The sequence below is a fragment of the Poecilia mexicana genome, unplaced genomic scaffold, assembly GCF_051168715.1.
Source record: "Poecilia mexicana isolate PSO_F unplaced genomic scaffold, ASM5116871v1 scaffold_15, whole genome shotgun sequence".
Taxonomy (NCBI): Eukaryota; Metazoa; Chordata; class Actinopteri; order Cyprinodontiformes; family Poeciliidae; genus Poecilia; species Poecilia mexicana.
In genome coordinates, this window is record NW_028263384.1 from 12,492,677 (window position 1) to 12,520,620 (window position 27,944).

At 40.2% G+C, this 27,944-nt stretch overlaps 1 protein-coding gene across 1 annotated transcript in view; it reads left to right on the forward strand.

The window, feature by feature from the left end:
* LOC106914053 (protein bicaudal C homolog 1) overlaps positions 1 to 27,944 on the forward strand; it is a 65,950-nt gene that overhangs the window by 24,655 nt on the left and 13,351 nt on the right. The window contains exons 2-9 of the mRNA XM_014980604.2: positions 1,527 to 1,573; positions 9,404 to 9,473; positions 15,658 to 15,737; positions 16,290 to 16,448; positions 17,558 to 17,611; positions 21,119 to 21,301; positions 23,957 to 24,208; positions 25,740 to 25,871. Coding sequence (XP_014836090.1) covers positions 1,527 to 1,573; positions 9,404 to 9,473; positions 15,658 to 15,737; positions 16,290 to 16,448; positions 17,558 to 17,611; positions 21,119 to 21,301; positions 23,957 to 24,208; positions 25,740 to 25,871 — 977 coding nt within the window. The remainder of the gene's footprint in view (positions 1 to 1,526; positions 1,574 to 9,403; positions 9,474 to 15,657; positions 15,738 to 16,289; positions 16,449 to 17,557; positions 17,612 to 21,118; positions 21,302 to 23,956; positions 24,209 to 25,739; positions 25,872 to 27,944) is intronic.

Genomic DNA, 27,944 nt, shown 5'->3' on the forward strand with positions numbered 1-27,944 from the left:
TTTTCTTTTTAGCAGCGGAAATGGCATTGTACCAGTGAAAGAAGAATTTGGTTGCTCATTATTGAAAAACATAGCGACATTAATAACATTGTTTATTTTGACGTCATTATTCCCACCACTGGTTTTTGGATGCTGCTCCCTATGCTAACAAATGTGACAGTAAGCTAACAAGTTATGTCTTTACAAATGTAAACTGTGACAAAAATGGGATTTTGCTTTAAGTGAACTGAGATAAAATCTTCTTGTTGATAACTAGAGAATTTAAAATAAATGTCTCAGATTTATGAATGCTTTTTGAGATTCTTTTCCTTAAATAATTCTTGTGTTTGAATTTAAAGAGAAGCCAGAACTGGTCTTTCATGAGCTGAGTGGGCTACCGATGGTTTTACATGCAAACGGACTCATCTGCTGAGCAAAGCCAGACTCTCCGTCTTCATGGACTGTCGTCTGGAGACGTGTTTATTTTGAAGTCTGTTTCAGTACAAATGGCTCTGGATGTAGGCACTCAACAATCTGGCTTTAATCTCTGCATGAAGTAGAAACGGATCTTTGGCGGTTGGTCTTTTGAATGGATTAGAAACAGTAAACAGCGTTTTGTGTGCACATTTCCATGAAACTGTTTTTAGAACAACTTTGCAAAGTAGTTTTACCAATTTGTATTTGAATCACCTGACCCAGGAATCATATAATTATCTTAGAGGTGCTGTAATATGCTCCATTAGGTGGCTTGACCTCCTCTGTGGATTTTCAGTTCAGTGCAGAACCATCATTTTTGCAGGAATGTATTTTCTCTTCTAATAATATCATTCAGGTTGTTTTACTGAGGTCAGCATCAATAACCAAAGTCTATAATCCATCTGACTGTCCAGCTGCTATTAAAATTACCCAGACTGCCTGCGACCCATCTTGAAAACTCATCCTGGAAGCATCATTTAGACGCTCGCTGCAGAGCGTTATATGAATTTGCCCTGCGTGGCAGATAATGTATTTTAGATCAACAGAGCTGAAACAGTTTGAAGGACTTTCAGATGTGTTGGAGTGACTTCAGACTTGACTTTGCTTCTGTTTTGAGCTCTGGCTGCAAACACCTAATGCTCAGTTTGTTTACAGGTGATTTTTCAAACAGGTTTTGAGTTTCTTTGAAGCTGTGCTCAAAATATTTGGGCAGTCAGTTGACCATAATGTGTGAAATACTTCATTTTTGGCTCGTGTAAAACGCTGAATGATTCGTATCCACCAATTTGTTTCATGGAAGCTGGGTCCCATCTCTGGGATTACAGAAAATTACTTGGAACATTTTATTCCACTGCCTCCAATCAGCAATCCCGGTAAATGTGCCAAATAAAATACCCAGAGAAACAGAAGTCCACCATAAACACTGGCTCTGAATGAAGATACTGTAGCACGGTGAAGACTTTATAATCATTGTGTGATTTGGTTGTCACAGGATTACATTGCGCCTTTAAAAGTGAATGTTTGTGTAGTTGTATTAAAATGATTTCTCTCTTCCTCTTTCTCTTGTCTAGCTGCCTCTGAGGGGAGAGTGAACGGCGGAGAGGATTTCTTCCAGAAGGTGAGCGTGTAGTCTGCACCTGGGTAACGTTTGCTGTGTCTTTGGGTTGCGTTCGAGCGCCACTTCTCTCTCTCCTCGCAAGGGAGCGCACGTCGGGTGTTTCGTCCAGCCACTTCTAATTACAAATCCAAACAAACAAAAACAATAGAACGTCGCTGACGTTAAAAGGCCCCAGGACTCTGACGTTAAAAACACAGCTGACACAACACGCGGGGCCGTTCTCACTTACATAATGCACCGTGACATATGAGATTATCTAGAGTTTAGCACAGTGTTAAAAATGGGCCCAGCGGTGAGTCTTTTTACGGACTGTTGTAATAAAAGTTAATGAAGGCACTGCACAAAGAACAGCACAAGGAGGATTCTCCATGATTTTACAAAATCTTGAAGTGTTTTTTTCCCCCCTCCAAGTTCGTGGTATTCTTTCTGATCGGTCAGTCAATATATATAAAAGTATTTTTCCAATTGTGCTGAAGAGTCTTTTCTTAGACTATCCAACACTCCCAAAATTAGATTAAGATGGATTGCTTGCCATCTATATCTTAATGAACAAAGAACAGAACATACACTGTGAGATCATGTCAACAGATTAACAGTAAGATGTTAACACCAAAGTCTCTATTACTGTAGCCGTTCTGATTGAAAGTCTTAGGTAAACGTTGAACAACCTCCCCGTCACGCATGGCAACTATTAGATGAACTCTTCTGTCATTTTTTGGAAAAATCCAAACCTTAACACTGTGTCGTGTTTCATTACTCAGCTTTGCTCGTTGTTTTCTTCTCTTTGAAACATCGCCTGTAGATTGTTACGTGCCTAAAACAAGTTTCAGACCCTGTTAAACACCCTCCTCAGAAAGCTACTGGGGCTATAAAGACAGAAATGAAGGACAGCGGGGTTTGTTTCAGCGTTCCTCCTTCCTCTGTTTTCCGCTTTTGTTTTTCGGAATTTGGGAAGCGGAGTTTAATGTCAAAAAGCGGCTATTTCATTTTTCCTGCAGCAGTTTTCTTAACCTAAGTAATTAAAGCCAGGCGCCTTTTCATTCCCCCCGTGTCTCCCTCGCTGGAATTTGGAGGATGCATCGTACTGTAGCTTTGTGTGTACTTGAATATAAATATATTGTATCTGTGATTCAGGGACTTAAAGTTTGCTTAAAGAAATTGTCCTAATTACACATTAAATCAGATAACAGAAATTAGCTTGCCGATGTTTGACTTGGCAGGAAGCAGTGAAGCAGGAGTCCCAGCGTTGTGCTTTTCCAGCAGTATTTCCATTTTCCAAAACTCCTGATTCCCCGTATATGCCCAGTAAAAGTCAGGAAAATAAACACCAAGTGTGCAGCAGTATTGTTGAGAGAAAATGGATGAGCTGCGTAGAATATCTTGAAGTTGATGAAAATGGAAACTCATAGTTGGACGGCTCCCTGCCAGTCCCACAGCCCCACCGCACATATTCAGTGCAACTAATAAACTGGTTCTCCAGCTTCCTCGTGAGAGCATATGGTCAGTTTTATTTATATATTTATTGTTTTGACGCACACTCGTTTTGCTTGTGCTTTGGGAATGAGATATTCAGTCGCGGCAGAAAAAGATCCGCCCCTGCGCTTTCTCCCCAAACCCCAGTTACCTCGGTGGATCAGAGCCTCTTACTCACCGTCTGCTGGACTTCTCTGAGTCTAGTTTAGTCCGCCCTGTTCACAGAGTCAGTGAAAAAGTAACAATGATGGCAGCTGACCACAAGTTGGACCACTTTGGGATTGGCCCTGTCGAAGTTCTCGCAGCTCATATGAGGGAATATCCGTTTGGTTTTGGCCCTCAAACTCTCCCTCTTGCTTTCATGTCGCTTCGTCTTTGCACTCCGTTACACCACAGATGTCTCACTGCTATCAGTCTGGTGCAGTGAGAGTTTTTCCTCTGCAAATTAGGTTCATGATTGTTTAATAGAAAACATGTGTCAGTAGGCAGTTTAAGGCGCTGTTGTGCTGGAAAAGTTTCCCATTGTGATCTGCTGGGAGTTTGAATTCATGGCCAAGACCAGAAAGCTTTTTGGAAAGCGGCGCAGAGGTTGAGCCGTGAGGCAAAAGAGAGACTTGAGAAGCTAAGCTGAAGCTGGTGAAGATGATAACTGTTCACCACAGAAGGTCTCAGAGTGGATTTTGAGCCGAGAGGCAACTTTGAACTTGCAGCCAGTTCATCTGGGATCGCCAGTTCCGTCTCTCCTTCCCAGAGAATGTGGTTCTTTAAATTATGCCAGGCCTAACATAACAGTGCCAGCACGCTTAGATCTGAGGCCAAACATCATTTATTTAGTTTAGTTTTTTTTTTTTTTTTTTTTTTTGCATCAAAGCAGCTTGTATTTCTTTGCTCTGACATAGAAAAAAAAAATACCAAAAATTACCACAGTCCAGATTGAATGTTCGTCCTGCAGGAAATTATGAGAGGCTGACATAAGTAGGTCAGACAGTTTTGCGGCCCAATCCGCACTTACATAGATATTTATGCAAAACACACATTTTCTGCGCTTGTGACCCATATACTGCACGTGGATTGGAGAACTGATGACATGTAGACCCACTTTGCACAGGTATACTCTTCCCTTCTGTGCTAAAAACTACATCCACCTTTTTTTATGGGTTTTTCCCCGCTGTCTTGTTTTTTCCTAACTGCTTCCATTAAACTTCAAATAAAAACTAAAGATCTTAATTGCTGAGGAGAAAAGGTAAAAAAAAAAAAAAAAAAGAGTTACGACTGTTTTAGCGGAAACTTAATCTTAGAAGTCGGTTTCCAGTCAGAAACTCAACTCCCCTTCTGAAGTCAGAGTTCTAGCTGGAAAAATCGGATCTGGCAGAGCAGCCAAACGTCAGGATATCGCTGTTTTCAAACAACTGCTTGAACTTTAATGAATATCCCTTTATTTGTACCATCCATTCAGACTGTATGTCAGTAATATATGCATTGATGCTTGTTTGATACTGCAAAGGAAAATGTTTAAGTAGGACAGCAACATTTTCGGTCAAAGTCATTGAGATATTAACTTTAACTAGTTCTTATTAAGGTTTGAAGTGTTTATTTGTGACATTGCATGTCACATATACCTATATACATATAGTTTATATTTTACTGTGTGAATTTATTTCCAATTCTATAAAAATATATATATATTTTATGCTTTTCCCCTCAAGCAGATCCTAAATTAAGGAGGTATTGCTACATTAAATATAACACATATAATTGATATAGATTATCAATTGTCTAAATGTGACTAAACGCTAAACGACAGCAAAGTTCCTCTAATACTGTCCTGGGTGACGTTGACATCAACTGGCATTGTTGGCATTCATTGGTAGTGTGATTTGGTTTAAGGCAAATTCACAACAAGTCTACAAAGAGTTAAACCAGAGGCACACACAATGTTGTGTGGCATATATTTGTAAGTTTTCCTTTCAAATAAATATTGCATGTGCTTGCATTGCTGATAATAGTGGTGTAGTCTACATGATACACGGGTAAATGGTGCATAACCACTTGAAAATCTCTTGGATTTGCAGATAGCCACATAAAATAATCAGAGATGACCTCCAGGTGCGTTCCCCGTCCATCGTTTCACGCATGAGCTGTTCTCTACCAGCCGTTTGTTGTCAAATGTGTCGATTAGCGCTACAGCAAACTGCGAATGTCTGGACTAACTGGACAGCGCGATCGGTGGCGGCTGCCATTAAAGAGACAGAGGCCCAATTTTATGACACGTAATTACAAAGTCACATTTCTTTTAAGTCATATGCATTTTCTCAACAACTGAATGTAACATAATTACTTGATTGTGCTATAAAATGGCTGGAAAACACATAAACTGCCCCACCTGGTGGCCAAGCAGTGCTTCTTGATTCGAGTCCCACAGACTGTGTTGACACTATTTTTCAGCAGGGGTTTTTTTTGTTTTTGTTTTTTTTAAAAAGAAAAGTAAAGAAATATTAATTCGGTGGCTTAAATAATTAGGTTTCCTCTGGTCGAGGATGTATATAGTTGATTAAATGTTCGTCTGTGGTGTTTGCAAATCTTCCCTCCTTGTAATTTGTGTTGCCTTTTCATAATTATGTAAACATTACTAGCCAAGAGGGCTAACAAGGCGATAACTGCGAGTTAGCTCTTGGATTCTTGACACGGCTGTTGAGTCTCGAGGGGACGGTTGAGTCAGCTCTGCTGTCTTTAGCCTCTTAACTCTGCTTTACACCCTACGAAAGCCCTCTCCCCATCTCGCTCCACGATCACACATTCCAGCTGAACTAACAGCTGCACCGTTGCAGAGACGTCCAGGAAACAAGCTGCCGCCATGCCGATTTGCTGCCGTGACTACCCAGTCACATGCATTGACTACATGTGCTGTCTTTTTTAGACATTTCCTTCGTTTGTGACGCTACACGTTGCTCTAGACTACTTCGCAGCTCAAAACCTCAACTACCCATTCGGTGTTGTTAATAGGATGCCATGAAAACCTATCGCAGCAACGTCTGTATTTGTTCAGGTTAGGAAAAAGGGTGGAGTGGCAGAAAAAAAAGAAGAAGTGTGGAATAGTAAATGTATAGGTTTCTTAATTTGTTCAAATACCTTTAGCTGTTTCAAGGCCCTTTGTGAAAACAAACGCCATCCAGCCCTTTAAAATGGTGTGTGGTCTGTCAGAAATCAGTCCCATCTGCTGAGCGCTGCCAAAAACAGCAAAGCTGGACAGGAAGCGGGTTTCTCCGAACAAAGCCCTTTTTACTGAAAATGTTGACGACTCAAGTGCTTGAAGATACAAGCGAAGGGCCGTGATGTCATTTGCATGATAAATCTTTTTTTTTTTTAAGTTATTGCAATTTACCTTAGCTTGAAGAAGATAAAAAAGAGCGAATTTGAATTTTAAAGTCACACTTTTCAATTACAATTTCATCTAAAACTCAAAGCGGAATCAGTCATGGTTTTATATTTAGTCCATCCTTGCCTCCGTAATTACAGCAACCTCTGAGAACTGGCTGCAGCGATATTTTTGTTAAATTGCAGCGTTCTAAATGAATGCCTCCGTGATAAAACCCAGACAGTGTCACAGGACTTGAAGCCAAACAAAAAGGTGAAAATATAAAAAAAAAATAAACAAATAAAAAGCATGAACTGATGTGGATTGGTTTCCCTTTGTATCATTAAGCACAAAATGCATTTTTTTTTTTTCCAGTTGTTTGTACCACATCCAGCTGTCCGCGCAAACATGTGACTTGAGTCAGCGCCGTTAGCGTCCCACTCTGGGCTGGAGGTGATTTATTGAGCTTCCTCACATGTACTAGACGACGGCGGGGTGGGTGTCCTGTAATAGATTAGAATTACTGCCTCAGGATAACATGAAGTACCCAGTTAGGAAAAAAAAAAACTCATCGGGTTAAAGTTTCAGGCCTGCATGTGAAGTCATTGATTTTATTGCAGCAAGAACAAAAAACTCTACAGAGAGACGGGATGGCAACATGTTACATCTTTATCTAGTGGTTATTTTGGTAGTCGACTGATGGATCAATATTTTACCTGATCATTCAACTGAGTAAGGATCAAGTCTAACCACCTTTGCTTTTGTTTAGAAATTTGAGTGAGGCAAGAACAAGAGAAAGACCAAAACGATGAGAAACAGTTCATAATAGTGTAGCTGACCTGCATCAGGCCTTTGATGTGGTTCTCTATGAGGCAATGGCAGTGAAAGTGGGCACTAAAGATCTTTTTATTCTCCACATCCACTATTTGTTACAATCAGCTCTAATAATATTTGGCTTTATTTTTGCTGCGTTTTATTTCACAAGGAATCAATTTTGTGATTGCTTCATCAGAACAAATAAATGCTGATCTGGGAAAGCATAGATTGCTGAGCCAAAATACCCCAAGCCATTGATATTTTCAACATTTTCTCAAATTAAGACCACAAACTTTACCACGTTTTGTTCAGATTCGGTGTGACGGACCAGCAGAAAGTTTTCGCAAAGTGAATCTGAAAAGAGTGCCAAGCATTTGTTTTCATCTTTGCTTAGTCTGATACCCCTAAATGAAATCCAATTGGACCAATTGCCTTTAAAAATAGATGCAATAGTACACAGTCTCTATGAATATGTTGTAAACTCACAAGCGATAGAAATGTCCTGTGAAGGCTTCAGAGCTGCTGAAGTTGAGCATTTTCATTTCAGTCAAAGTCAAGATCTGAATCCACATTAGGAAATGGAATAAAGCCCAAGCTGGAAAAACAAAACAAGAACGTCTCACATTATTAAAGGCATTTGTTGTGCTAATGTGTTGCGCAAGAAATGTATTGTCTTGCATTAATTTGCTTTAATGCGTTTCAGATGAATGTTGTTGTGTTTCAAATCAGAACCGCCGCGCACTTCTTGTTTTTGTTTTGTAACCTCTAAAAAAAACACCAATTTTTTTTTATTTTTTTTTTCCGAGCCTGTTCGAAAGATTGAACGTCGCCTTATTTTTTTCGTCGAGCTGATGATCTAGCCCGTCCATTTTTATATGTGATTATAGGGCTGGGATGTAGGAAACCAGTGAGGCTTGAAAGGGCTTCCAGTCAACCATCACAGACTCAGAGCGTAAAACTGCAGAGCGAAGAAACGCATGTGTTGGACCTTTTGCAGAGCTCACTCTCCGTTTCTCAGGTGGGCGCGGGTGGCAGTGGACAAGCTGTCAAACTTTATTTCAAAGGATCCCAAACAGACCGCGCCGCTTCCAGAGGACCATGTGGAGAAATTAAACACATACCTTTTCGGGTGTTTTTGGCACTAGCTGCGAGCTACAAACGTTATCCTGGCACTGAAATTAATAAACAAGAGGAAAGTCATCTCGTTTTGGATTTCCTGTCCGTGTTAATAAGCTTGAACATCTGCAGGGAGCGCTAATAGGGCTTAATGCACACTCGCGTCCATCTGACTTGCACTGTTTATCTTATGGCTCAATGCAGTTGTCCACTGAGATATATTAAATGGTGGCTGGCGGTGTTGTAATGGCTTGACACGCTCCTCCAGCAGTTCTCACGTGGCCGGGACTTCGAGAACTTTGAGAAATTCATATCTTCTCCACCCCGAAAGCACAAACCCCTGGAAATTATGAAAATAAACAAAAGACTGCAGGACGTTTGCGAAAACAAGGATGGAACGTCTTGAGCAGGACAAAGCCATTAGGACACAGCGATCATTCCTTTTCTTTTCTTTTTTTTCTTCTGGTGTTTTTCTTTTGTTTTGTTTTTTTTTTCCCCTCTCCACTTAGATTAACCCCTTCTTAGGACGAGCTTCTTCCGAAGAGTGTTGTTTATGGATTGCAGCTGTTAATCCAGTCCTCTTATTGCTCGAAAAGACAAGCGGGAGTTTATTAAGAAACCCAAGTGCCTCCCGAACACCTTCTTACTCTTTTTATTCCCACTTCCTGCTGTTTGTTTTTTTAAACTGCTCTAGCATATGCTCTTGGTTAGATTTCTCAAAGGGTTCTTCTCATAAAGATGTCTCTTTTTTTTTTTCTTCCTTGTTTTTTTAGTTCCAAACCTAAAAGTCCTCTCTGTTTTGATTTCCTTTTCATTTTTTGGTGGGATGAATTTGAACCCTGAGCAAAAATGTATGTCTGGAAAAAAATCACCCTGATTCAGCAAATAGGTTCAAAGTGAAATCTAGTAATAGATGCTGTAGCTCCTCTGACTGTTTGGGTATTTTACCAGTCCTCTGCTCATTGTCATTTTACTCAGTTAGACACAGTTTCCTTGCATCTTTCCAACACGCAGTGTCTGCTAACGTCATTGTGATGAACTAATATCTTCCCATTTTCACTCTTTTCCAGATCATGGATGAAACCCAAACACAGATAGCCTGGCCTTCCAAACTGAAAATTGGAGCCAAGTCCAAAAAAGGTAAAAATGTTTTTGTGTGATTATTATTCCCTTTGGACAAGATGGTGACTTTGTAACGCTGTTGAAATGGTAGCAGGGATTCAAACTCATCATGGCTGAAAATGTCCGCCTTGAAACTGGAGTGTTTTGTTCATAAATGGAAATCAGGACAATGATCTGGAGGGTTTTTTTGTTCCTTTGTAGAACAGAGTCATTTATCCTAAGCACTTATTGTTACTCAGTCACAGTCTGACGCTACATTATAGTTAGTATAATAAATGCACATGTTTACTTGAACACATGAAATATAATTGTTAATTTGTTTTACCTGATCTAGATTTGTGTTTTTTCTGTCGGACAAAGAATCACAAGTTATGTTTCAGGAATTCAGTTTAGGCAGGAACTTCATTATCGATCATTTCAAAATATTCTGCGACCAGGATGCAGGTTTCATGTGAGAAAACATTTTTAGAAGAGTGAAAACAGAGCTAAACCACATATCCACGAGTTTTCCAGAAAAAATAGCACCACTATGTTATTTTTTCCAATGCATTTGGATATAACTCATACTTTTCATGAGTTTAAACTTATTATCAGAAATGTACCCTTCTGCTTTCTTCTAGGCACACGTTACACTTGTTCTCTCCCGTTCTTATCGCTGTGGGACTGTGATTAACGGCCTTCTACATCTTTGTTTTCGCCTCCGCCGTGGCTGAATTGACAGTTTAAAGAGCTTTCTGTTTCTGTCGCTATAAATTCAAAACAAATTGCTCCAGTTCGTGGGCTACTGGGCTACTAGTTTGAGCAGCAGGTTGCACTGTAAAAGAAAGCTGCAAAAATGCATGTTTCCTTAAAGCTTGCATAGTTATTATCCTCGTGTGCCCTCTGATTTTATTTTTATTGCACAGTGAAAGGCTTCCACACTGACACAACCGACGCTCGTGGAAGGTAGAGCTTTTTGAAATGACCGGTTCGCTGACCGAGTGAATAAAAAATTAAAAAAAAATTTTTTATTGTTGATCCCCTGATTATGACCTATTGTTCTGAAGTCATGTCAAAGACAGGAGCGATGTGTTAGTCTTTACTTGGATGTTGTTTCTGCCATGCCTCTTCTGTTTGTGGATGTTTGTGTCTGATGTGCTGAGTATAAAATGAGCTCGTAAAATGCGTGGCTCTCCTCCAGTATGAACATGTTTACTTGAGAGACGTGCAGATTAGTTTCTGAAGTTGAACATCTTGTTATCTTACATATTTGCTACATTCACAGTTATTTGTACTCATGTTGAGTAGTTAGGAGTTAGGATGAGATTATCATCATATGACAACCTGTGGTAAAAAAAAAAACAAAAAACACAGTTTCAACGTTGCTACACAAACAAAATCTACAGCATTATCCAGTTGCTTTTAGTTAAAAAAAACAAAAAACAAAAAAACAATTTCTGCTCCTACATTGATTACTAAAGCTGAAATGAGAAAATTCGGTTCACTACGACCTTTTCTCTGGTATTTTACTAATGGGATTTTAAAACATAAGAGCCATTTGACAGAAAGTCTTAGCTGCTTAGAAATGCAAACTTTTTACAACTTGGTTTTACATAGATAAGACCCTACTGATGAGAGAGGAATTTTATTTGATGCCATTGCTGTTGTCTAATGCTCCCATTTTCATGCTGATTATGTCATTTATTGAAAACAAATATAACATATAACAGTCAGTAGCTAGGTTAGATTGAATTTCAAAAATGTTACATCTAGACAAGTTTTGTTTAGTTTTTTTTAATTATTTTTATTTAAGAGTTTATTTTAACAGTCAGTGTTGTTTTAGCCGGATGTCTCCGACAAAGCAACTGGAATCAGATCGAAGAGAGGGACGTATTTCTACGTTGCACTTGCATTCTTTAGTAAAAAGCTAATTGAGCTATTTGCACAGATGAAAGCTTACATGTTTTCCATTCCTCGCAAGCCAATAACTTCATCTGCACGCAGGACTTTTTCTTTGTTTGTTTTTTTTGTTTTTGTTCCTTTCTTTCTCCTGCGGAGGTGTGGGAGTCGAAGCTCTCGTGTTTATTGGTAAAGTTGCTCCAGCATTCTGTTACCAATAAAAGATTCGCATGGTTATTTAAAGCTCTTCCGGGAGGGAGGGGCTGCGGAGGAGGAAAACGGGGGTGGAGGAATAGGTGTAGCTGTGCCCGCTTTGTTTCCCCCAGGAGAATTGCCAGCGCTAGTCTTCGTACCAGATGTGCGATCCGCTGACATCATGTAACTTCCTCAGTCAGTCGGCTCAGACAAATGCTGAAGGGATTACGGGGAGGGGGGGGGATTCTTTAACATTTTTTCCTCTCTGATACCTAATCAACTTTAAGTCCTGGCAGTTCGTACGTACATGACCCTTCGTTCACACTAAGCGTCCCTTCATTCACAAAAACCTGCTTCCTACACCGACTGGGAGACGTTACCTGAGGACGAAGTGAGAATACTTTCAATTTTGTCCCAGGATTTTCATTTGTCCATTTTTCTGGCTGTGTTGTTGAAACCAAGACAAGCAGGAAGGAGGAAAACTTGTGGGGGAATCACTTGGTTATCTTATGATTGGTTTGAGCAAAGAGACGTGGGGAACCGTCCCAGTGCTCGAACGACCTGTGGAGCAAAGAAAGGAAAGGAAGAGGCCGAGGAAGCCCGTTAGCTTCCACTTAGCTTTTATCTGCCGAGAACAAGAGAAAGGGCATTCACTAGAGGAGATGACAGAATTATTGGTTTTGATGCTTACATAACATTTCACACAAAATTAGAGTTTAAAATGACGTCATTAAATCTATATTCGGTTGCTGTGACATTAAAAACTGTGATCTTTGGCTATTCAACAACTCAGGCTACTTTAAAAGTAACAGGTGTCAAGTTTTGCTGTAGCTACTTTGCTGTATTATAAAAAATATTCTACAATATTTTTTTAAGGTTTTAAAACTTCCTTGAAGCGAGTTTTGTCGTAACTACATGCAGAGGGACATTATGCAATTTGCTCTCAGCCTTTTCTGTTCTCTATTAGCTGCCTACCTAAAAGGAGGCATGAAATAATAATAAGGTTTGAGTAACTGAGCTGATCAACTTTTCAATAATATTCTAATTTATTGATTATTAAAACTGTCATGTAATACTTTTACTACTGCTGTTATTAATTCCTTTTAGTACATTTTATTTGGAGAAACAATGTCATAAATACATAATAAATGTGCACATAACCGCCATAATTAGTACATTACTATTGACTGGTATCTTAAATGTTATGGAAGCCACATTTAAAATTACTTAAATTACTTAAGGCAAAGATCTTCACCGCATTTGTTTCTCATCATGTCATAACAAATAAAACACAGACCTCAATTGCTCAGCCCTTAAAGTAACAGACGACTCAGCCATTTCTCTGGTACTGAAATGTGTTTTTAACTATTTTAATCTAAAGTCGTGCTTTTCATAGCTCTGCTTATTTCCCTGGAATTCTGCGGCAGTGTTTCCTCTGCCATCTGGTGTTAATATACAGGATCCCATCTCAATTGATGGGAATTGTATGTTTGCAGCCTCTCCACACTCAGTCTAGCATTTTATCAAAAAAAAAAAAAAAAAAAAAAAAAAGCAGCCTTTCTATTTCATTTATCACCTGCAGGAAGTAATCTCTGCAACCTGCAGAAGTGTGATAAGTCCAGTCGGTAGCCTGAGGAGCTAGCAATCAGAAGAAGCACACTGCCAGTGATTTAATACAGTGTGGACTCATGCCTGTCTTCCTCATAAAAAAAATAAAAAATAAAGCATTTTGACCAAATCATTAACTCAATCTGATCATATTTAGATTCCAATTTTTCAGGTTCTATTCTTTGTTTTTATCTGAAAATCACTTTTAATAGCCCTTCCGCGACGCCAACTGGAACTTTCTCTGTTTCCGCAGATGTTTTTGAATGGAAAAGGCCAAGCCAAACGCTCTTAATTCTCTTCATTTGTGTGGTATTTTCTAATGTAGTTGGAAAAAAAAAAAAAAATCCTTCAGCTTTGCCAGCGGAGAATTCTGGGTCAAAAGGTTTCTCCTCTGTCAAGCGAAGCTGCGTGCAAATGAAAAGGCTAACTGTCCTCAGCTGCGAGTCCAGCCCTTGTTGTTGTTTGTTTTCATAGCTGTCGTGTGAACCAAATTATGACTTAAGGTGTTCATTTTTTATTCCACAATCAATCACCTTAAAAGAGAGGAGGGGGAGAAAAAAAAAAAAAAACCTAACACACTCCAGAAATGCGGGGGTGTTCAACATCACGACTGCAACACTCGTTTAGGCTGGCTAATGTTTGCCAGATGTGCTCTGCAGGTTAGTTGGCGGACACTTGGAGGAGCCAGACTCCCCCTAATGGTCAAAGTAAGTTTTGCGGGAGGAAATTGAGAGCTTTTGGGTTGTTCACAGCAACAGCCAAATGATGGGAAAACTGCCTGGAATCAGCAGTGAGGCTGTGAAAACTCTCCAATGGCTCTTTGTGTTTTTTTCACTCCGTGTTTCTTTGTTCTCCCTTATGATTTCAATCATGTGTTTTTTATTCTTGATAAAATGTGGATTTTTGCAGTTTTCTGACTCGTCCTGGAGATTTTTTACCAGTCCCGCCCTCTTTGAGACTGACAACATGCAACTGTGAAGCTAAACCAATAAATGTGATTTATGGAGCTCGGTGTGCAGCTCGTACTGTAAATCCGAGTCCTGGGGTGTTTTTGTCTACGTGGGGAGGGGCATTCCTGGAAGAGGGGCTTTGGTGGGCTTCCTGCTACTCAGCACAGTTTAAACATGGGCAAATGGGCTGTAAGGGCACAGAGTAATTTGTCCTTTTTCTACAGGTCTGTGTTTGTGTGCTTTTGCATTTGCAAAAGGGCAACATGTAGAAATTGGCCGGTTTTGAGCCTTACCTGGGAATCGTTGCTTTCTCTCGTTTGTTTTATTTCTTTTTTTTTTTTTTAGCTGAGGGAACACTGTTTGTTTCTTCCAAATAAAGCTCTGTTTGCACGCTCTTCTGTTCGAAACATCTACAAGGGCAATAAGTTAGAATATCATCAGGTAATGTATTAAATAATTCAATAAAACAAGTCTGATTTCAAATAGATTAAATACACATTGAGACATTTTTGTCTGTTAATTTTTATGATTATTGACTACAGCTAATAGAAGAACACAAAACTCAGTTTAATAAGCATGTCTATCTGGTCGCTGCTCCTTTTGCATGGATTACAACTTTAATTCAGTGTTTCACAAAAATGATTAGCCTATGCTAAGGTGCTAAATAAGCCCAGGTTGTCCTCCGTGTTGTCATCTGGTTGACAAATATTTGCTGCTCACTATCTTTCAGATTTCATCAAAAGCTATCCTTAGGTTTAGCAACAAAGCAGAACAGTACATTAATAAAACAATGCATGAGTGCTCAGGTTTACTTTCCCTGCTGTACGGGAGGCCACTGTGGATGTGTTGCAATTATTCTGAAATTAGATGTGTTGTGTAATATTGTTGAGAATGAAACAAAGAACCCAGTAGCCTCTCTTTTTGAACTTTATCTTGGAACACTCAAGTGGCAAAAGTAAACCCGCAGTGTTTCACTTTGCACAAAGCAACTAATAAAACCGCAACCACCCAGCCAGGTGATTATGAATGCCTGCTTGCAAATTTAGAAAACATTCCACTTTCTGTCAGACACATCTGAGTTGGTTGTATTTTTTTCTCACCTTATTCTCTTCTAAGTGATTGGTTGTGAAATAAAATATAAAAATCAAGTCATAAATTGGTTTTGATCAAAATTTGCAAAAAAAAAAAAAAAAAGGTTGAAAAGTAATTTATCTTAAGCTAGTTTCCCAGCTTTTGAGACAAGGATGTGCAGAAAATCAAGATGTCACGCTGTTTTTGCAGTGCTTTACATGACAGGCAGTTTTTTTAGCGCACTATAAGGAGCGACAAAAGGCATAAATCCTCTTCCACAGCCGTCTGACTGCTTGCAGACTTCATCGAGATTGCACATATCAAAACGGCAATTATTCTTGCAGAGAGCTTTTCTCCTAAGCTCACTAATTTGCTGATAAATGCAGTCATCCTTTGTTGAATGGGCTTTAAGTTGTCTCTTTCTTTCGCTTTCTGTCGTTAGTCCTTATCGGCGCCGACACCTTGCCACTAAATAACAACGCTTTGTGTCTTTGTTTCAGATCCACACATCAAGGTGTGCGGGAAACGAGATAACGTGAGGGAAGCTAAAGACAGAATCATGTCTGTCCTCGACACAAAGGTAAAGTTAAACTCTTATTTTGCCCCGTCCAAATGTATTTCACTGCCGTTCAAATAACAGATTGCACACTGACTAGTCTCTAGTCATGCCCAATGCTCCGATATCTATGTTGTCATGGATTTAAGCGTTTGTATTTATCTTCTTTGCCATAGCAACACAGACTTTTGCTTATCTGGAGCACTGCACTGTAGTGCCTCCTAGAGGAAAAAATGTATTTGTGCAGATTTAGTTTTGTTTGCACACTTTTACATGTTTTTTTTTTTTTGTCACTAAACGGTTGTTTTAGTCCATTAGATTTGACTCAAATATTCGATATTTGATTGATTTCTTAATCCTCCTCGTGTTGCTAATTTTTCTGAATAAATTTATGGAAGTATTTAGCAAAACATGGGAATTGAAATAAGATCTCTTTGGAGTAAAGTTTATTTTAGAGATAAATTAGGGGTGTTTCTGATAATCTGTATTAATGCTGTGTATATAAATAATTTTTTTTAAATATGTAGCTCAAAGTTACTTTCCTACACTATGCACCTCTGTATTTCTGCACATTAGAGCAACAGGGTGACGCTGAAGATGGACGTTTCCCACACAGAGCACTCGCATGTCATCGGCAAAGGCGGGAATAACATCAAGAGGGTGATGGAGGAGACGGGGTGCCATATCCATTTTCCTGACTCGAACAGGAACAACCAGGCAGAGAAAAGCAACCAGGTTTGAGAATTGTTCATTTTTTTATCCCGTGAGCCAAAAATGTCATCCGATAGTGCAGTCCAGTCGTCGTCTTATAATGATTGATCCTCCAGCCGTGGTGGGTTGTTAAGTCGATCTGTGAGTGTAGGCTTTTGTTTCCTATGCTAATTGTCATAAGACACCAGGCTGGATCGTTTGTGCAGTGTCTGTCCAGCGCCCTGTGATTACTGGCAGTTACAGAGGGAGTCGGGCGGGATCCTGCTGCATTTCCCGCCGAAGTGTAGCACTAAGCCAAGCGTCACATTCGCATCTTTTACCAGCTTGTCACCAGTGCGTCGTTGTATAACCCACCGGGAAGTCCATCCATTATTTAAAAAGTTCAAGTCTGATCTCTGCAGCCCAGTACAGTTTGAATGTTTGGCACCGTTAAACCTTTCAGTGCTCTGATCTCATGTAGTGTTCAATCCCCTCCAGTCGTTCCCTGATGATGCAAGTATTGGCTGATTAGCAGCAAGACGACTCCCTTCAAGGGCTAGGCCCCTTTAAGCACTCTCTTTTTCATTTTCTCTGACGCCGAACACTTTCAGAGTCAGCTGAACCTTGCAGATATGTTCCCAGTCCTGAGAGTGACGGAGGTGTTGATAAGGAGATATAGACAGGTTGATAAATCAGTGATGTGTTTTGTTTGTTTCTTTGTTTGTTTTGTATCTCTCTAACAGAATCCCGTGGGACTTGGGCTCTTGTTGCACTTAACAACTATATTAAGAAAAAAATGAGTTCTTTTTCGCTACATTTCAAAATTGATCATCAGGGTTTGATTATCAATCGTGCTAGAATGAAGTTCAACCCATTTTTGTGTTTGAGTCATAAATAACAGTGTTGAAAATATATATTTATCCGTTTCCTCTGAAAATACTGTTGAAAATGTAATTCCTCTGTTCTGAATCCAACTCTCCTTGACTTGTTGTTGAAAACTCAATTACCTGAGTTGTAGCCAATCATGCAACATTGGAGCTACTACAGGAAAGAATTAGCTTTGTACAGATTGACGCACTGCATTTCTGGCATGATCAAGTTTTAATTGCTGCCAAAACCGGCTAAACCATTTTCATATTTTTTATTGTTAACAGGTGTCTATCGCAGGGCAGCCAGCAGGCGTGGAGGCAGCACGTGTAAAAATAAGGGTAAGCTGCTGGAGCTCCTCCAGCTTTGCCTAAAGGGGATACTCCACCCTGAATTTTAAATGGCAATTCCTCATTCCTTACACCCGTGAAAGGTTATGCTTTTTAATCCTCATGAAGCAGTTTTACTGTTTCTGTTGGGAGAAAAAGAGCAAGATATTACCATGATATTTCCCCAAAATGTGCCACTTATTTTTCTTAGCTTACACAAAAAATGCATTTCGATTAGATTATTTTATTTAATGTTATATTTATCATTTTGTTTTATACTGACATTACTAAAATCCTTCTTTTACATCCTCAGTTAGGATAAATAAGAACAGGTTATAAATGTAAACTAGACCTGACAGCACTGGGACTGCTGAATCTTTTTTTCTTAGCAATAGAAGTCTTCCAGCCATAGAAAAATACTGATTTTTTTTTTTTTTACCAAATACTAAAGTTTCGACTCAGCCACAAGCACCATTCCTACTCATTCTCTGACCCCTTCCTCTGATCAGTTGTAAAATAAATTTTAGAGCCTTCTCCTTTTTGGCGAGTCCATCACCCGTCCGTTTCCTCGCCTTTCCCTCATCTTGAGTTTTGGTCTGACTGGAAGCCAGCTTTTAGCGGCCAGAGGACCACCTCTGCTGGTGTTCGGGGAGGGGAGGGGGGCTCTATTACCTCTCCTAACTCTCGCTGCGTTTCATCACTACATTTGTGTCTACGGCAAACACGGTCCTCCACTGCGATTTGACCAGAACCAACAGTGCTGAGTTTGACTGTGAAAACAGCCGTGAGTGAAGTGTGTGCTGCAGAGTAAGTCACAGGAGGTCGCCCTGAACGCTTCTGCACTCTTCTAACTTGCTGCATTCAAAAGCAGAATATTTCATGCAAATCCAACTGAAGTTTGATTTTTTTTTTGTCTCAGCTTTTACCCATTCTGAAGCAGTTATGACACACTTCCAAAATGATTAACTGTTCTATTTTTTTTTTATAAAAGTGCAGTGAGGGGAATTGCACATTCATAAAATGTGCAAAATGTGCAATTCCCCCACTTAGTGCTGAGTACACTGCATTTTATCCCACCTCAGAATCTCATCAGATATTATTATATATCATGAACAAAAAAGAAAAAAAAAGTAATATAAACTCTTTTGTTGGTTCCAGTGGAGAGGCTTGCTACTTAGTTTTTAGATGAACTAAAGATGTAAATGTGTAATTCTACACATAGTCCTGGCTGAGTCTTGTATATCTCGTCTAGGTCTGGATTCCTACAAGTTTAAAATTACGCGTTTCAAAAATACTTTGGAACGTCCCAAAAAAAAAAGTCAGTGAATTATGCAAAAATGTTAAAACATACAGGTACTCTGTGTTTTAGTTTATTTGGACACACACAAAAAAAATGTATATTCTTAAAACTATGGTAAATTTGTACTGTTTCTAATGGATGGAGACATATATATATGCCATGTCTTTAAAACCTCCAGGTGCAGAGATCGCACACTACAAACAAAATGCTTCTTGGACATCAGCAAGGGAGAAATTAATGTAGTTAGAAACAGAATTTTGTTTGTGTTGTTATTTTTGTTTTATTTGTTAAATCCATAGAAGTACCAATGAAAACGTAAGTGGTACACACAGACAGACTGTTACATTATTTGCATATTATACAGTGATTGATTGTGTTGCTCCTGTTTCTTCTGCTTGTCAAAAAATTTGCTTTAAAGCAACAAACATAAAACACTTTCACTTGTAGTCTCAATTATATATTAATTTTTGACTGAATTTCTCTGAAATTTTACACATTGTTTAAATGTGTATAATGATTATTTACTGCCCTACAGTGAATAACTATGAGAGCGCTTCCTGAAATTGGCTGCATCTGAAAATTTCTAGTGAGTTGCATGTTGGAAAGCACCAATAAAACTCAAAATAATTGTAGAAAATTCTTGTGAAGCAACGGGCTTTCTGCAAAATCATGTGTATGGCTGTTAATCCAAATGAAATTTTCAAAAAGAAAATGACTTAGCGATTTATCTCGTGCGATGGAGTGGCGGTCTGCGACCCTTCAAGAACAACTGGAATATGGAAAATGGACGGATGGTTTAGTAAATATAGCTAACAACGCTTTTGTTCAGATGTAGAACCAATGTCCTCAACAATTATAATATTGTGGTGCTAGAATCTACTAGATCTTTTTTTCTCCAATCCCTATTTGACCCAAATATTATCAATGGTTTCTTATTCTGCCGTAACAATACACGTGATGTCTATTAAATTCTTAGATATAAGATATAAAGCCAGTTTCCTAAACCCATCCGGGCGCAGCTCCTGTAACAACCCACTTGTTAATTCGAAGGTGGAGCGGACGTGCAGGTGGTGAAAGCTTCGCCCAGTCGCTTCACCTCAAAGACGTTTTCGTTTTTCTTCGTCTTTCCCCCGTGGTGTCAGTAGAAGTGAGGCCTTTAAAGCAGTGCTCTTTGATTGAACACATGTGCAACTGTTTGCTTTGTAGGCTTTTGGAGGAGAAAAAAAGACAAGAAAAAAAAAGTTAAAGTCAGCTCCACAGTAAAAATTGGTCTATTCTTCATTCAGCGCCTGACTCCTGCTGCTCACTGCTTGTCTTTTCTTGCTTATCCTTCCATCCTGACCTAAATTTCTCGAGCCCTTAGAGAGGGAGCGCTGAAACGTGATATAAATGTAAGGCCAGGCGCATATGGGAGTGATCAGGGATACATTTTTTTGGTCAGGGCAATTCATGTTGCTTGCCCTTCACTGACAGCCAAAACCATAGTGGCCCTCTGCCCAAAGAGTCAGTGTTTGGATAACTGTGTGTACGTATTCATCAGTTAGTGTGTACTTCCATATCCCCCTTCAGTTTGAATCCGCATGGATGTAAGCCAGTGCAGTTTCTCTCGCATGCATGCATATGCATGTGTATGCATGAGTGAAGCCGTCCTGTCAGCATCTATTCTGCTTGAGGGATGTGTTTGATACATTGAACAGGAACTGACCTCTCATGGTTCCATGCATGGTCTTTTATTCATACATGTGTGAGAATGACCAGGCTAACGATTGTTGATGTTTGTTAGAATTGTAAATCTAATTTTGAGCAGCTCTGCAGCCATAATATTTGATCGACTCAGGAGCTCTGCAGTTTCACTCTCGTTGCTGTGTTTAGTCTGGATTGACCTGACAGTTGCATGTGAAGTTCTGCCACCTTTGGCAAAGGGAATTGGCTGTTTTGTCTGTGTGTCAGCTGTCATAAGTCTCCGACGTCAACAGAAATCACCCTAACCCTGGTGGGTCACTTCATCTCCTCTCCCATTGGTCTTTATAAGTCTGTTTGATGTGTTGTGCAAGCTGCTTTACTGCACCTGATGTTAGTCTGTATTAGCAAAATCTGGCTCTGGCAACTTTCATAATCTACCAGCTACAAGTTCTTAAGGTCACCATTGGAATAAAACAACGATAGTTTTGACCTGCTGGTTTGCTTCTCATCATTCCCGTCATCCCTTCGCCTTACAGGAGTTGCTACCTCTCGTGTTGTCCTTCGAGCTTCCAGCCATCATGCAGTCAGACCCCAGCTCCCCCACTGTGCAGCACATCTCACAGACGTACAACCTCACAGTTTCCTTCAAGCCCCCAACGCGTCTCTACAGGGCCACTGGAGTCATTCGTGGTTCACAGAATAATGTCAACGCGGTAAAGGTGAGCAAAGTCTTGCAGTGTTGTTGTTGGGTGCAAATGTATTTGGGAGTTGTTGTTTTTTTTGGTTTTTAGTTATTATTTTTTTGTTGTGTTTTTTTTTTAAGGAATGTTTTATTTTGAAGAACCTGTACCTCAGTTGATTGTACAAATGATCAAAAACTGGAACAAACTGAATTAATAGTTACATTGCCATGCAAAAACATTTTAGCTTATCTACTGTTGTGGCTTAAATGTTCTGATATTTCATCACCTAAAAAGCTCTTAGCTTTATAACTAAATACAGTCGCAGTCTTTCATAAGCACATTTTGTTGCTGTTGAAGAAGTTTACGCTGCTGCTACAGTGGTAAGCTAAGATCAACATGCTTACTCTGCTTTGATATGACTTGTTGATGATTCGGGTGTGTTCAGATAAATCCTGCAGAAAAAGTTGTTCTCTAGCTTCAGAAGCATTGTGCTTTGTTTTTAAAGTCATAAAATTAAATGGCTAGAACGGTAACACAGTCATGCAAACCATGCACAAGAAGCCAGACTGCCTGTCTTGTGCAAGTATGGATAAAATAATCACACGTCACTGATGTTCAAAGGGTATTGGGAGCTGAGTTTCATCAGGGACTGCCAATATCAATCACTGAAGATGTTGTGGTTGGGTCCTCATGACCTAACACCTGGGACTGGTCGGTGTATTCCTGCTGTGGACAGTGAATCAGCTTTCAGGTTTTCCCACAGATACTCAGGTTTTCATCGTAGCATGTGATCGTGCTTTCATTGTGGCTCTGGGAGTGTGTTTAAAGTTGTTTTCCTGCCAGAGGTTAAGCCTCCATCTCAGTCTCTACAGGTTTCCTTCTGGTGTTGCCCTGAATTCATACCTGTGTGCAGTGTGAAGCTCACAACTAATGCAGATAACACAGCCTCCCACCTGAACTTTATAACTTTGCAAGAGACCAAGAGTTGTCCTTGGTCTCTTCCCTGGTTGATCCTCTCCTTGCCCAGTCAGTCAGTTTAATTGGACAGATATGCTTTGTCAGATTTACAGTTTTGCCTCTTTATTTAAATGTTCAATGCTTGACATATTATTTCAAAACCTACCTCTGCTTTAGACCTCTCCACAAATCACTTTTCAACTATATTGTAAACCATTAAGAAAAAGAAACAAACATGTGGTTTTCCTTCCACTTTGCATCTGTGTGGTACTTAGTATTGCTCTTTCACATATAATAAAAAATACTTTTAAGTTTGTTATTGGATCTGTGTTATGAATACTTTTGAAATGTACTCTAGATGGGAAATAAATAAATCTTAATATGGTGAAGATTTGACCTAATAGTTTTCTTTTTTTTAAATGTGTACTCGTTTAGTTCGACTCCTATTGTTTAAAGATTTTCAAATTGATCTTCTAATGTATTTTTTTTTTTAATTTTCCTTTCAGTAATCAAAAACAACCTCACTAACTAACCATTCGACTGGGAACAAAGCTTGCTGTTCCAATCATTGTTTTCTGCAAACATCGGCATTTACTACCCATTGTTTCGCATTTACGCATCTCTTCTTCTGGCTCAAATCACATTTTGCCGAACAGCCTTAATGCATTGCATTGTTCTCAGTGCAACGAATGGAAGTGAATGCAAGAATTATCCCTGACTTTGGGGTAGGTCTGATGGGTTGGGTTTTGAGGGCTTGGGAAACGTGCCAGATGGAGGTTAAAGGATCACAAGAATATGTAAGCTATGTTGTGTGGTAGTGTGAGACCCTCGGAGCACAGTCAGACCGTTGCCAAAAACGCTCTGGGTTGTTGTCATTTGCTGGCCACAGTGTGTGGATTCCTGTTAAACACTGGAAAAGACTTGCTAAGAGACAAATCACAGAGGCACCAAAGAATAAGTCTGTTTAATTCTGCATCAAGCGTCGGGTTGCACAGGATATCACCAATATTTCAGCATTGCAGTATCAATATGTGCAATTTGCTTTGTGCGAAGGACAATCTGGCTTCGGAGACAGGATTGTCTTGCGGCACAGATCTACAGAACAACTCTAATAATGTCCTGGAGTGGCTCAGAAGCCAAAGTCCAGATGTAAATTTGATTGAACATCTGAAAATGGCTGCACAGTCATCTCTGCATAGAAGAGTAGGCCAAACTACCAATAGATAGATATGCTAAGATTGTAGCATCATATTCAATAGGTGTTCAAAAATACTTAAAAAAAACAATTCTGCATTGTCATAAAGATGTATTTGAGTGTAGAAGTTTGAGGAAGTAAATTAATTGAACTCAGTCTGGAATCAGGCTGTAGCTTGACGAAATGTGGAAAAAGTGAAGTGCTGTGAATGTTCTCCAGATGCACTGGACATACTCAACTGGGCTTTACATTTTCATTTTCAACAGACATAAATGCTTGAAACATGTCACCGTGTAATGAATCCATGTAACACAACCTTCACTTTTTGGGTTGAATTACTGAAATTGACTCATTAAACAAGATTTATTGATTTTTCTGTGACATAGAAGGATATCACTAAGACTGGGAAAACATTATGTCTGTCATTAACTGCAGGAGTTAAATGTGTCTGTGGTGCATATAAGAATCAATGAAAGGTTTCTTGTCTTGTTAAGTAGTTCTGTTTATAACCCACCACCTTGTCACCCCTGTCTCTCCAGAGAGGCACGGCTCTGTTGCTGGAGCATCTGGCCGGTAGTCTGGCGAGCACCATCTCCATCACCACCCACCTTGACATCGCGCCGCAGCACCACCTTTTCATGAAGGGACGCAACGGCAGCAACATCAAGCACATCACCCAGAGGACCGGAGCCCAGATCCACTTCCCCGACCCCAACGGCCCCCAGAAGAAATCCACCGTCTACATTCAGGGTACCATCGAATCCGTCTGCCTCGCGCGGCAGTATCTCATGGTGCGTGTCTTCTTTGCATTTCTCTTTTTTTTTCTTTTAATTTACATCCAGTCCAACGGTTGAAATGGATTACTTTAAACTAAACATTGTTTTGTGGTTAGGGGATGCTAGCGGTAGCATATTCCTTACATACACAGATTCCTTTGACTTTGTGGTATCTGTTATGGATGCCTCTGTCTCATTTACATTATCATGGTTTGTTTGAGTGATGCGTGGTTTTTAAATCGAGTGAAGGAGGGGGGTGAATGATGACTGGCTCATGGGTCGCGAGCAGCCTTGAGAGAGGCTTGCTTGGCTCGTCGTCCTGTGTTGAAATATTCAGATCAGATAAAGGAGAATCTGTTTCCGATTCCAGGTCGGAGTGTGTGATCGTAGCATCTACATACCTGCATGCAGGATGGACTCTGGCTAAATCAGTTTGGCTCCGGGGCTTCATGTTTTGTCCGTGCGCATACTTTTCTAATTAGAGTTAATGATAAGGGTTTGGCCCGCGTGTAGCTGGAATTCATCCGCACGATTCCGCTTCACAAAAATCCTCCATTCGCATTCATGTGTTGGATCAAGAGTAGCACCTCATAATTTTTTTTTCATTTTGTCCAAAAATGCTCAGTGGCCATTTTTGTCTTGTTGCCCTCAACCACTGAGGCTACTCTTTCCTAAATTACTTTGGTGTGTAATAAGAAGTCTGTTTCGGAGATGTGTAAAAGTAATGGCTGTTTAATCACCAGTGGCTTGAACTTCTGCTAAACTAGTTAGGACTTCTCTGTTGTAAACAGCGTATGGGTTGTTGTCCGGAGACCCGTAATGCGGTGTAGTCGTTTGAGAAAAGCTGCTTGTCTTTGCCTGTGGTCTCCCAGTTGGTCCCGAAGACGCTGAGGGAGTGCCAGAGTTGTTTCAGAGAACACACAAGACGATCCCTCTCTTCTTGGAGAGTAAAGGAGTTACAGAAGGGGTGATGAGCACAGAAAGCAGAGAAGAGTGAATTAAAGAGGAGTACTCGGAGGGTAGAAAGAGAAAGAAGACGACGCAGGAGAGGGAGAAGACGTCTACCCACAGTCCTATGGCTTTGTGATTTTGGCCTCTATAGATTCCTGCCTGTAGGCCAGACGGCAGATTACAGCTCCGGTCCGAGGGCCCCGTCAGAGCCGGCCTGCCTCCATATGCTCTGCTGCTAATTACACCCACTCTCAATCGGAGAGCCATCCAGTTCTCAGCCCAAAATACAGATCTTTGTGGTGCTTGTGGCGGTGATCGTGCAGAAGAGATTTAACTTGCCGGAATTTCCCGAAGGCTGCAACGGGTCGAATGCCGCCATGAAACTCGTATTTATCGGCATGGCTAACGTATCGGTCTATAAATGGTAGAGTATAAAGGACAATTTACTGCTGGTTTCAGAAAGTGTATAATTTGAGTACACAAATAGGGCATAAAGCGCAACCATAGTGTTAAGCAGTGTCGCTGTGCACCCGACAGTGTGAAAGTGTCTGCTGCAGTTTGGTTTTTTTATCCTGTTTTCCTCCTTTTTATCCAGGGCTGCTTGCCTCTGGTATTAATGTTTGACATCAAAGAGGACATTGAGGTGGAACCTCAGTGCATCACGGCACTAATGGAGCAGCTGGATGTCTTCATCAGCATCAAACCAAAGCCAAAGCAACCCAGCAAGGTATGGGCCTGTGCATACTAATGAACTCATAGCTCCTCTTGTCAACACTTCAGGCTGCCAGTGGTGGCGTAATGTTGTGGGGAAATATTCTTTTGGCTCCTTGGTAAGAATTTAGCATTGTTTAAAAACCACAGGCATCCTGTTTACTGTTGCTAACCATGTCTGCGCCGTTTATGATAACAGTTAAACAGTCTTCTGATTGTTACTTCAAGCAGTATGGACTGCAACTTCCACAAAGCTTAATGTTTTAAAAATGGTTGACTGTGTTATACTGACCTCCAGATCTTAATTTGATAGAGCACCTTTGAGATGTAGAGGACCAGAGATTTATTTGGAAGATGTGAGCCAACAAATCTGCAGCACGTGCTGCTGTGTCTTTATAGACAAAATCTCAAATGAATGTTTCAGACAGCTTTTTTTGCATCCATGCAGCAATGAATTAAGACGGTTCAACATGGTGCTTGCAAGGTGGACCTAAAAAGGTGGCCAGTGTTGTTGATTCTTAGTTACAAGTGATGTCTCTTTCAAGTTTGCTTGTCGCTCTATCAGTTATTTACAAGTAGTAATTTACCAGTTAATTTGTGCAGTTTTATACTTCATTGAAGAACCACTTCAATTGCAAAAATGCAATATGTTTCATCAGTATTAGACGGTAAACTTCACTAAAATGTGGGACCATGTTCAAAATCCATTTTCACAATATGCCAAAAGGAAAAAAAACTTGTTTTTATCTGTTACTTCTGCAGCTGTTGTGACTAAAATAGAAATGGAGTGCAAAGGCCCAAACTGGCTCACCTTTTTCTTTGACACACTACTATTATGATGGGACCAAATGAGTCTGTTTTCAGCTAAGCATATTGTAAACATTTTAGGGAAAATTCATAAAACAATCTCTATAACGACCCACAGTAATGGCTGTCGTTATGCCAACCTGCCGTCAATGCATGGGTAACATTTTATTCTTGCATTGTATCAAATAGACGATAGAGGATTCCCGTTGTGCTCGTTGACAGGATGCAGTCGTTTTTAGACGTTAGCCTCCTCGCTATCTATGTTCGTAATTAAAGAGCAGTTTTATGTAAATTATTATTCCGCAAACAAACAACTGTGAGGAGTTTTGTCAGATAATGGTTTACTCTGATTGATGGAAAATTTCTTGAATTTAGGTCGACTAAAATCAAACCCTAATATTCAGAAGGCGACATGTGTTAAGTTTTCTCCCTGGGAAAAACACAGCTTCTGTCTCATTCGATCAAATGTAAAAATGGGTCGAGTTACGAAAACAAAAAAAGCCACTGTGGCATTTCCAAACTACTTTCCATCAGCTGTCACGGTGTGGCATCTAAATAAATAAATAAGAAGAAAAAAAAAATCTGCCTTGCTGCATTTTATTATTGTCTAACAGAGCCGAAAGGGAAAAACTGGAACCAAGTACCAACAGTGGGAAAACGTCTGGCAATCAGACATCTGCCACAGCGGGGAATCAGAGCCGGCTGTCTCCTCTGCAGAACGGGCTGCCAAAGCATGTTCCACCTGATTGATGGGAACTTTGCTCGTGTTCTTCCTCAGCCTTCCTAAATAAGCTGCTCGTTTTTAGACGAACACTTTTTTGTCAAGGAATATGTTAAAGCAGCAAGCTGGGCTGTTTTGCAAAACCTTCTGCTCTGTACCGTGACTTCTAGTCTGCTAAAACAACCACAGCCAGCTTCAGATTAAAAAAAACACGTTTTTGGTTTTGCTCACATTCTGCCTCTCAGCGACGTTTAATATTTCTAATCGTATTTCACCACTTAGCTAAAGTCCTGACGAGACACTCTGAGGTGCCCGCGTCCCGCCCTGAGCCGGGGCTCTGTGCTCAGAGCAGACAGCTCTGCAGGGATTTCTGCAGAGGTGCCAGGGTAAACACTGACCCAGCCCACACCCACTCAGGAACCCTTCACTTAAGCATTTTAACGAGGTGACTGCAGTCCCCCCGAAGGCCCACGCGAGTGTGCGAGTGCGCGCTGCGGCGCACTAGCAAAGACGGAGGGGCTTTGTGTCAGTGTTTGGGCGAACGGTCAAATTCGGGGCAGC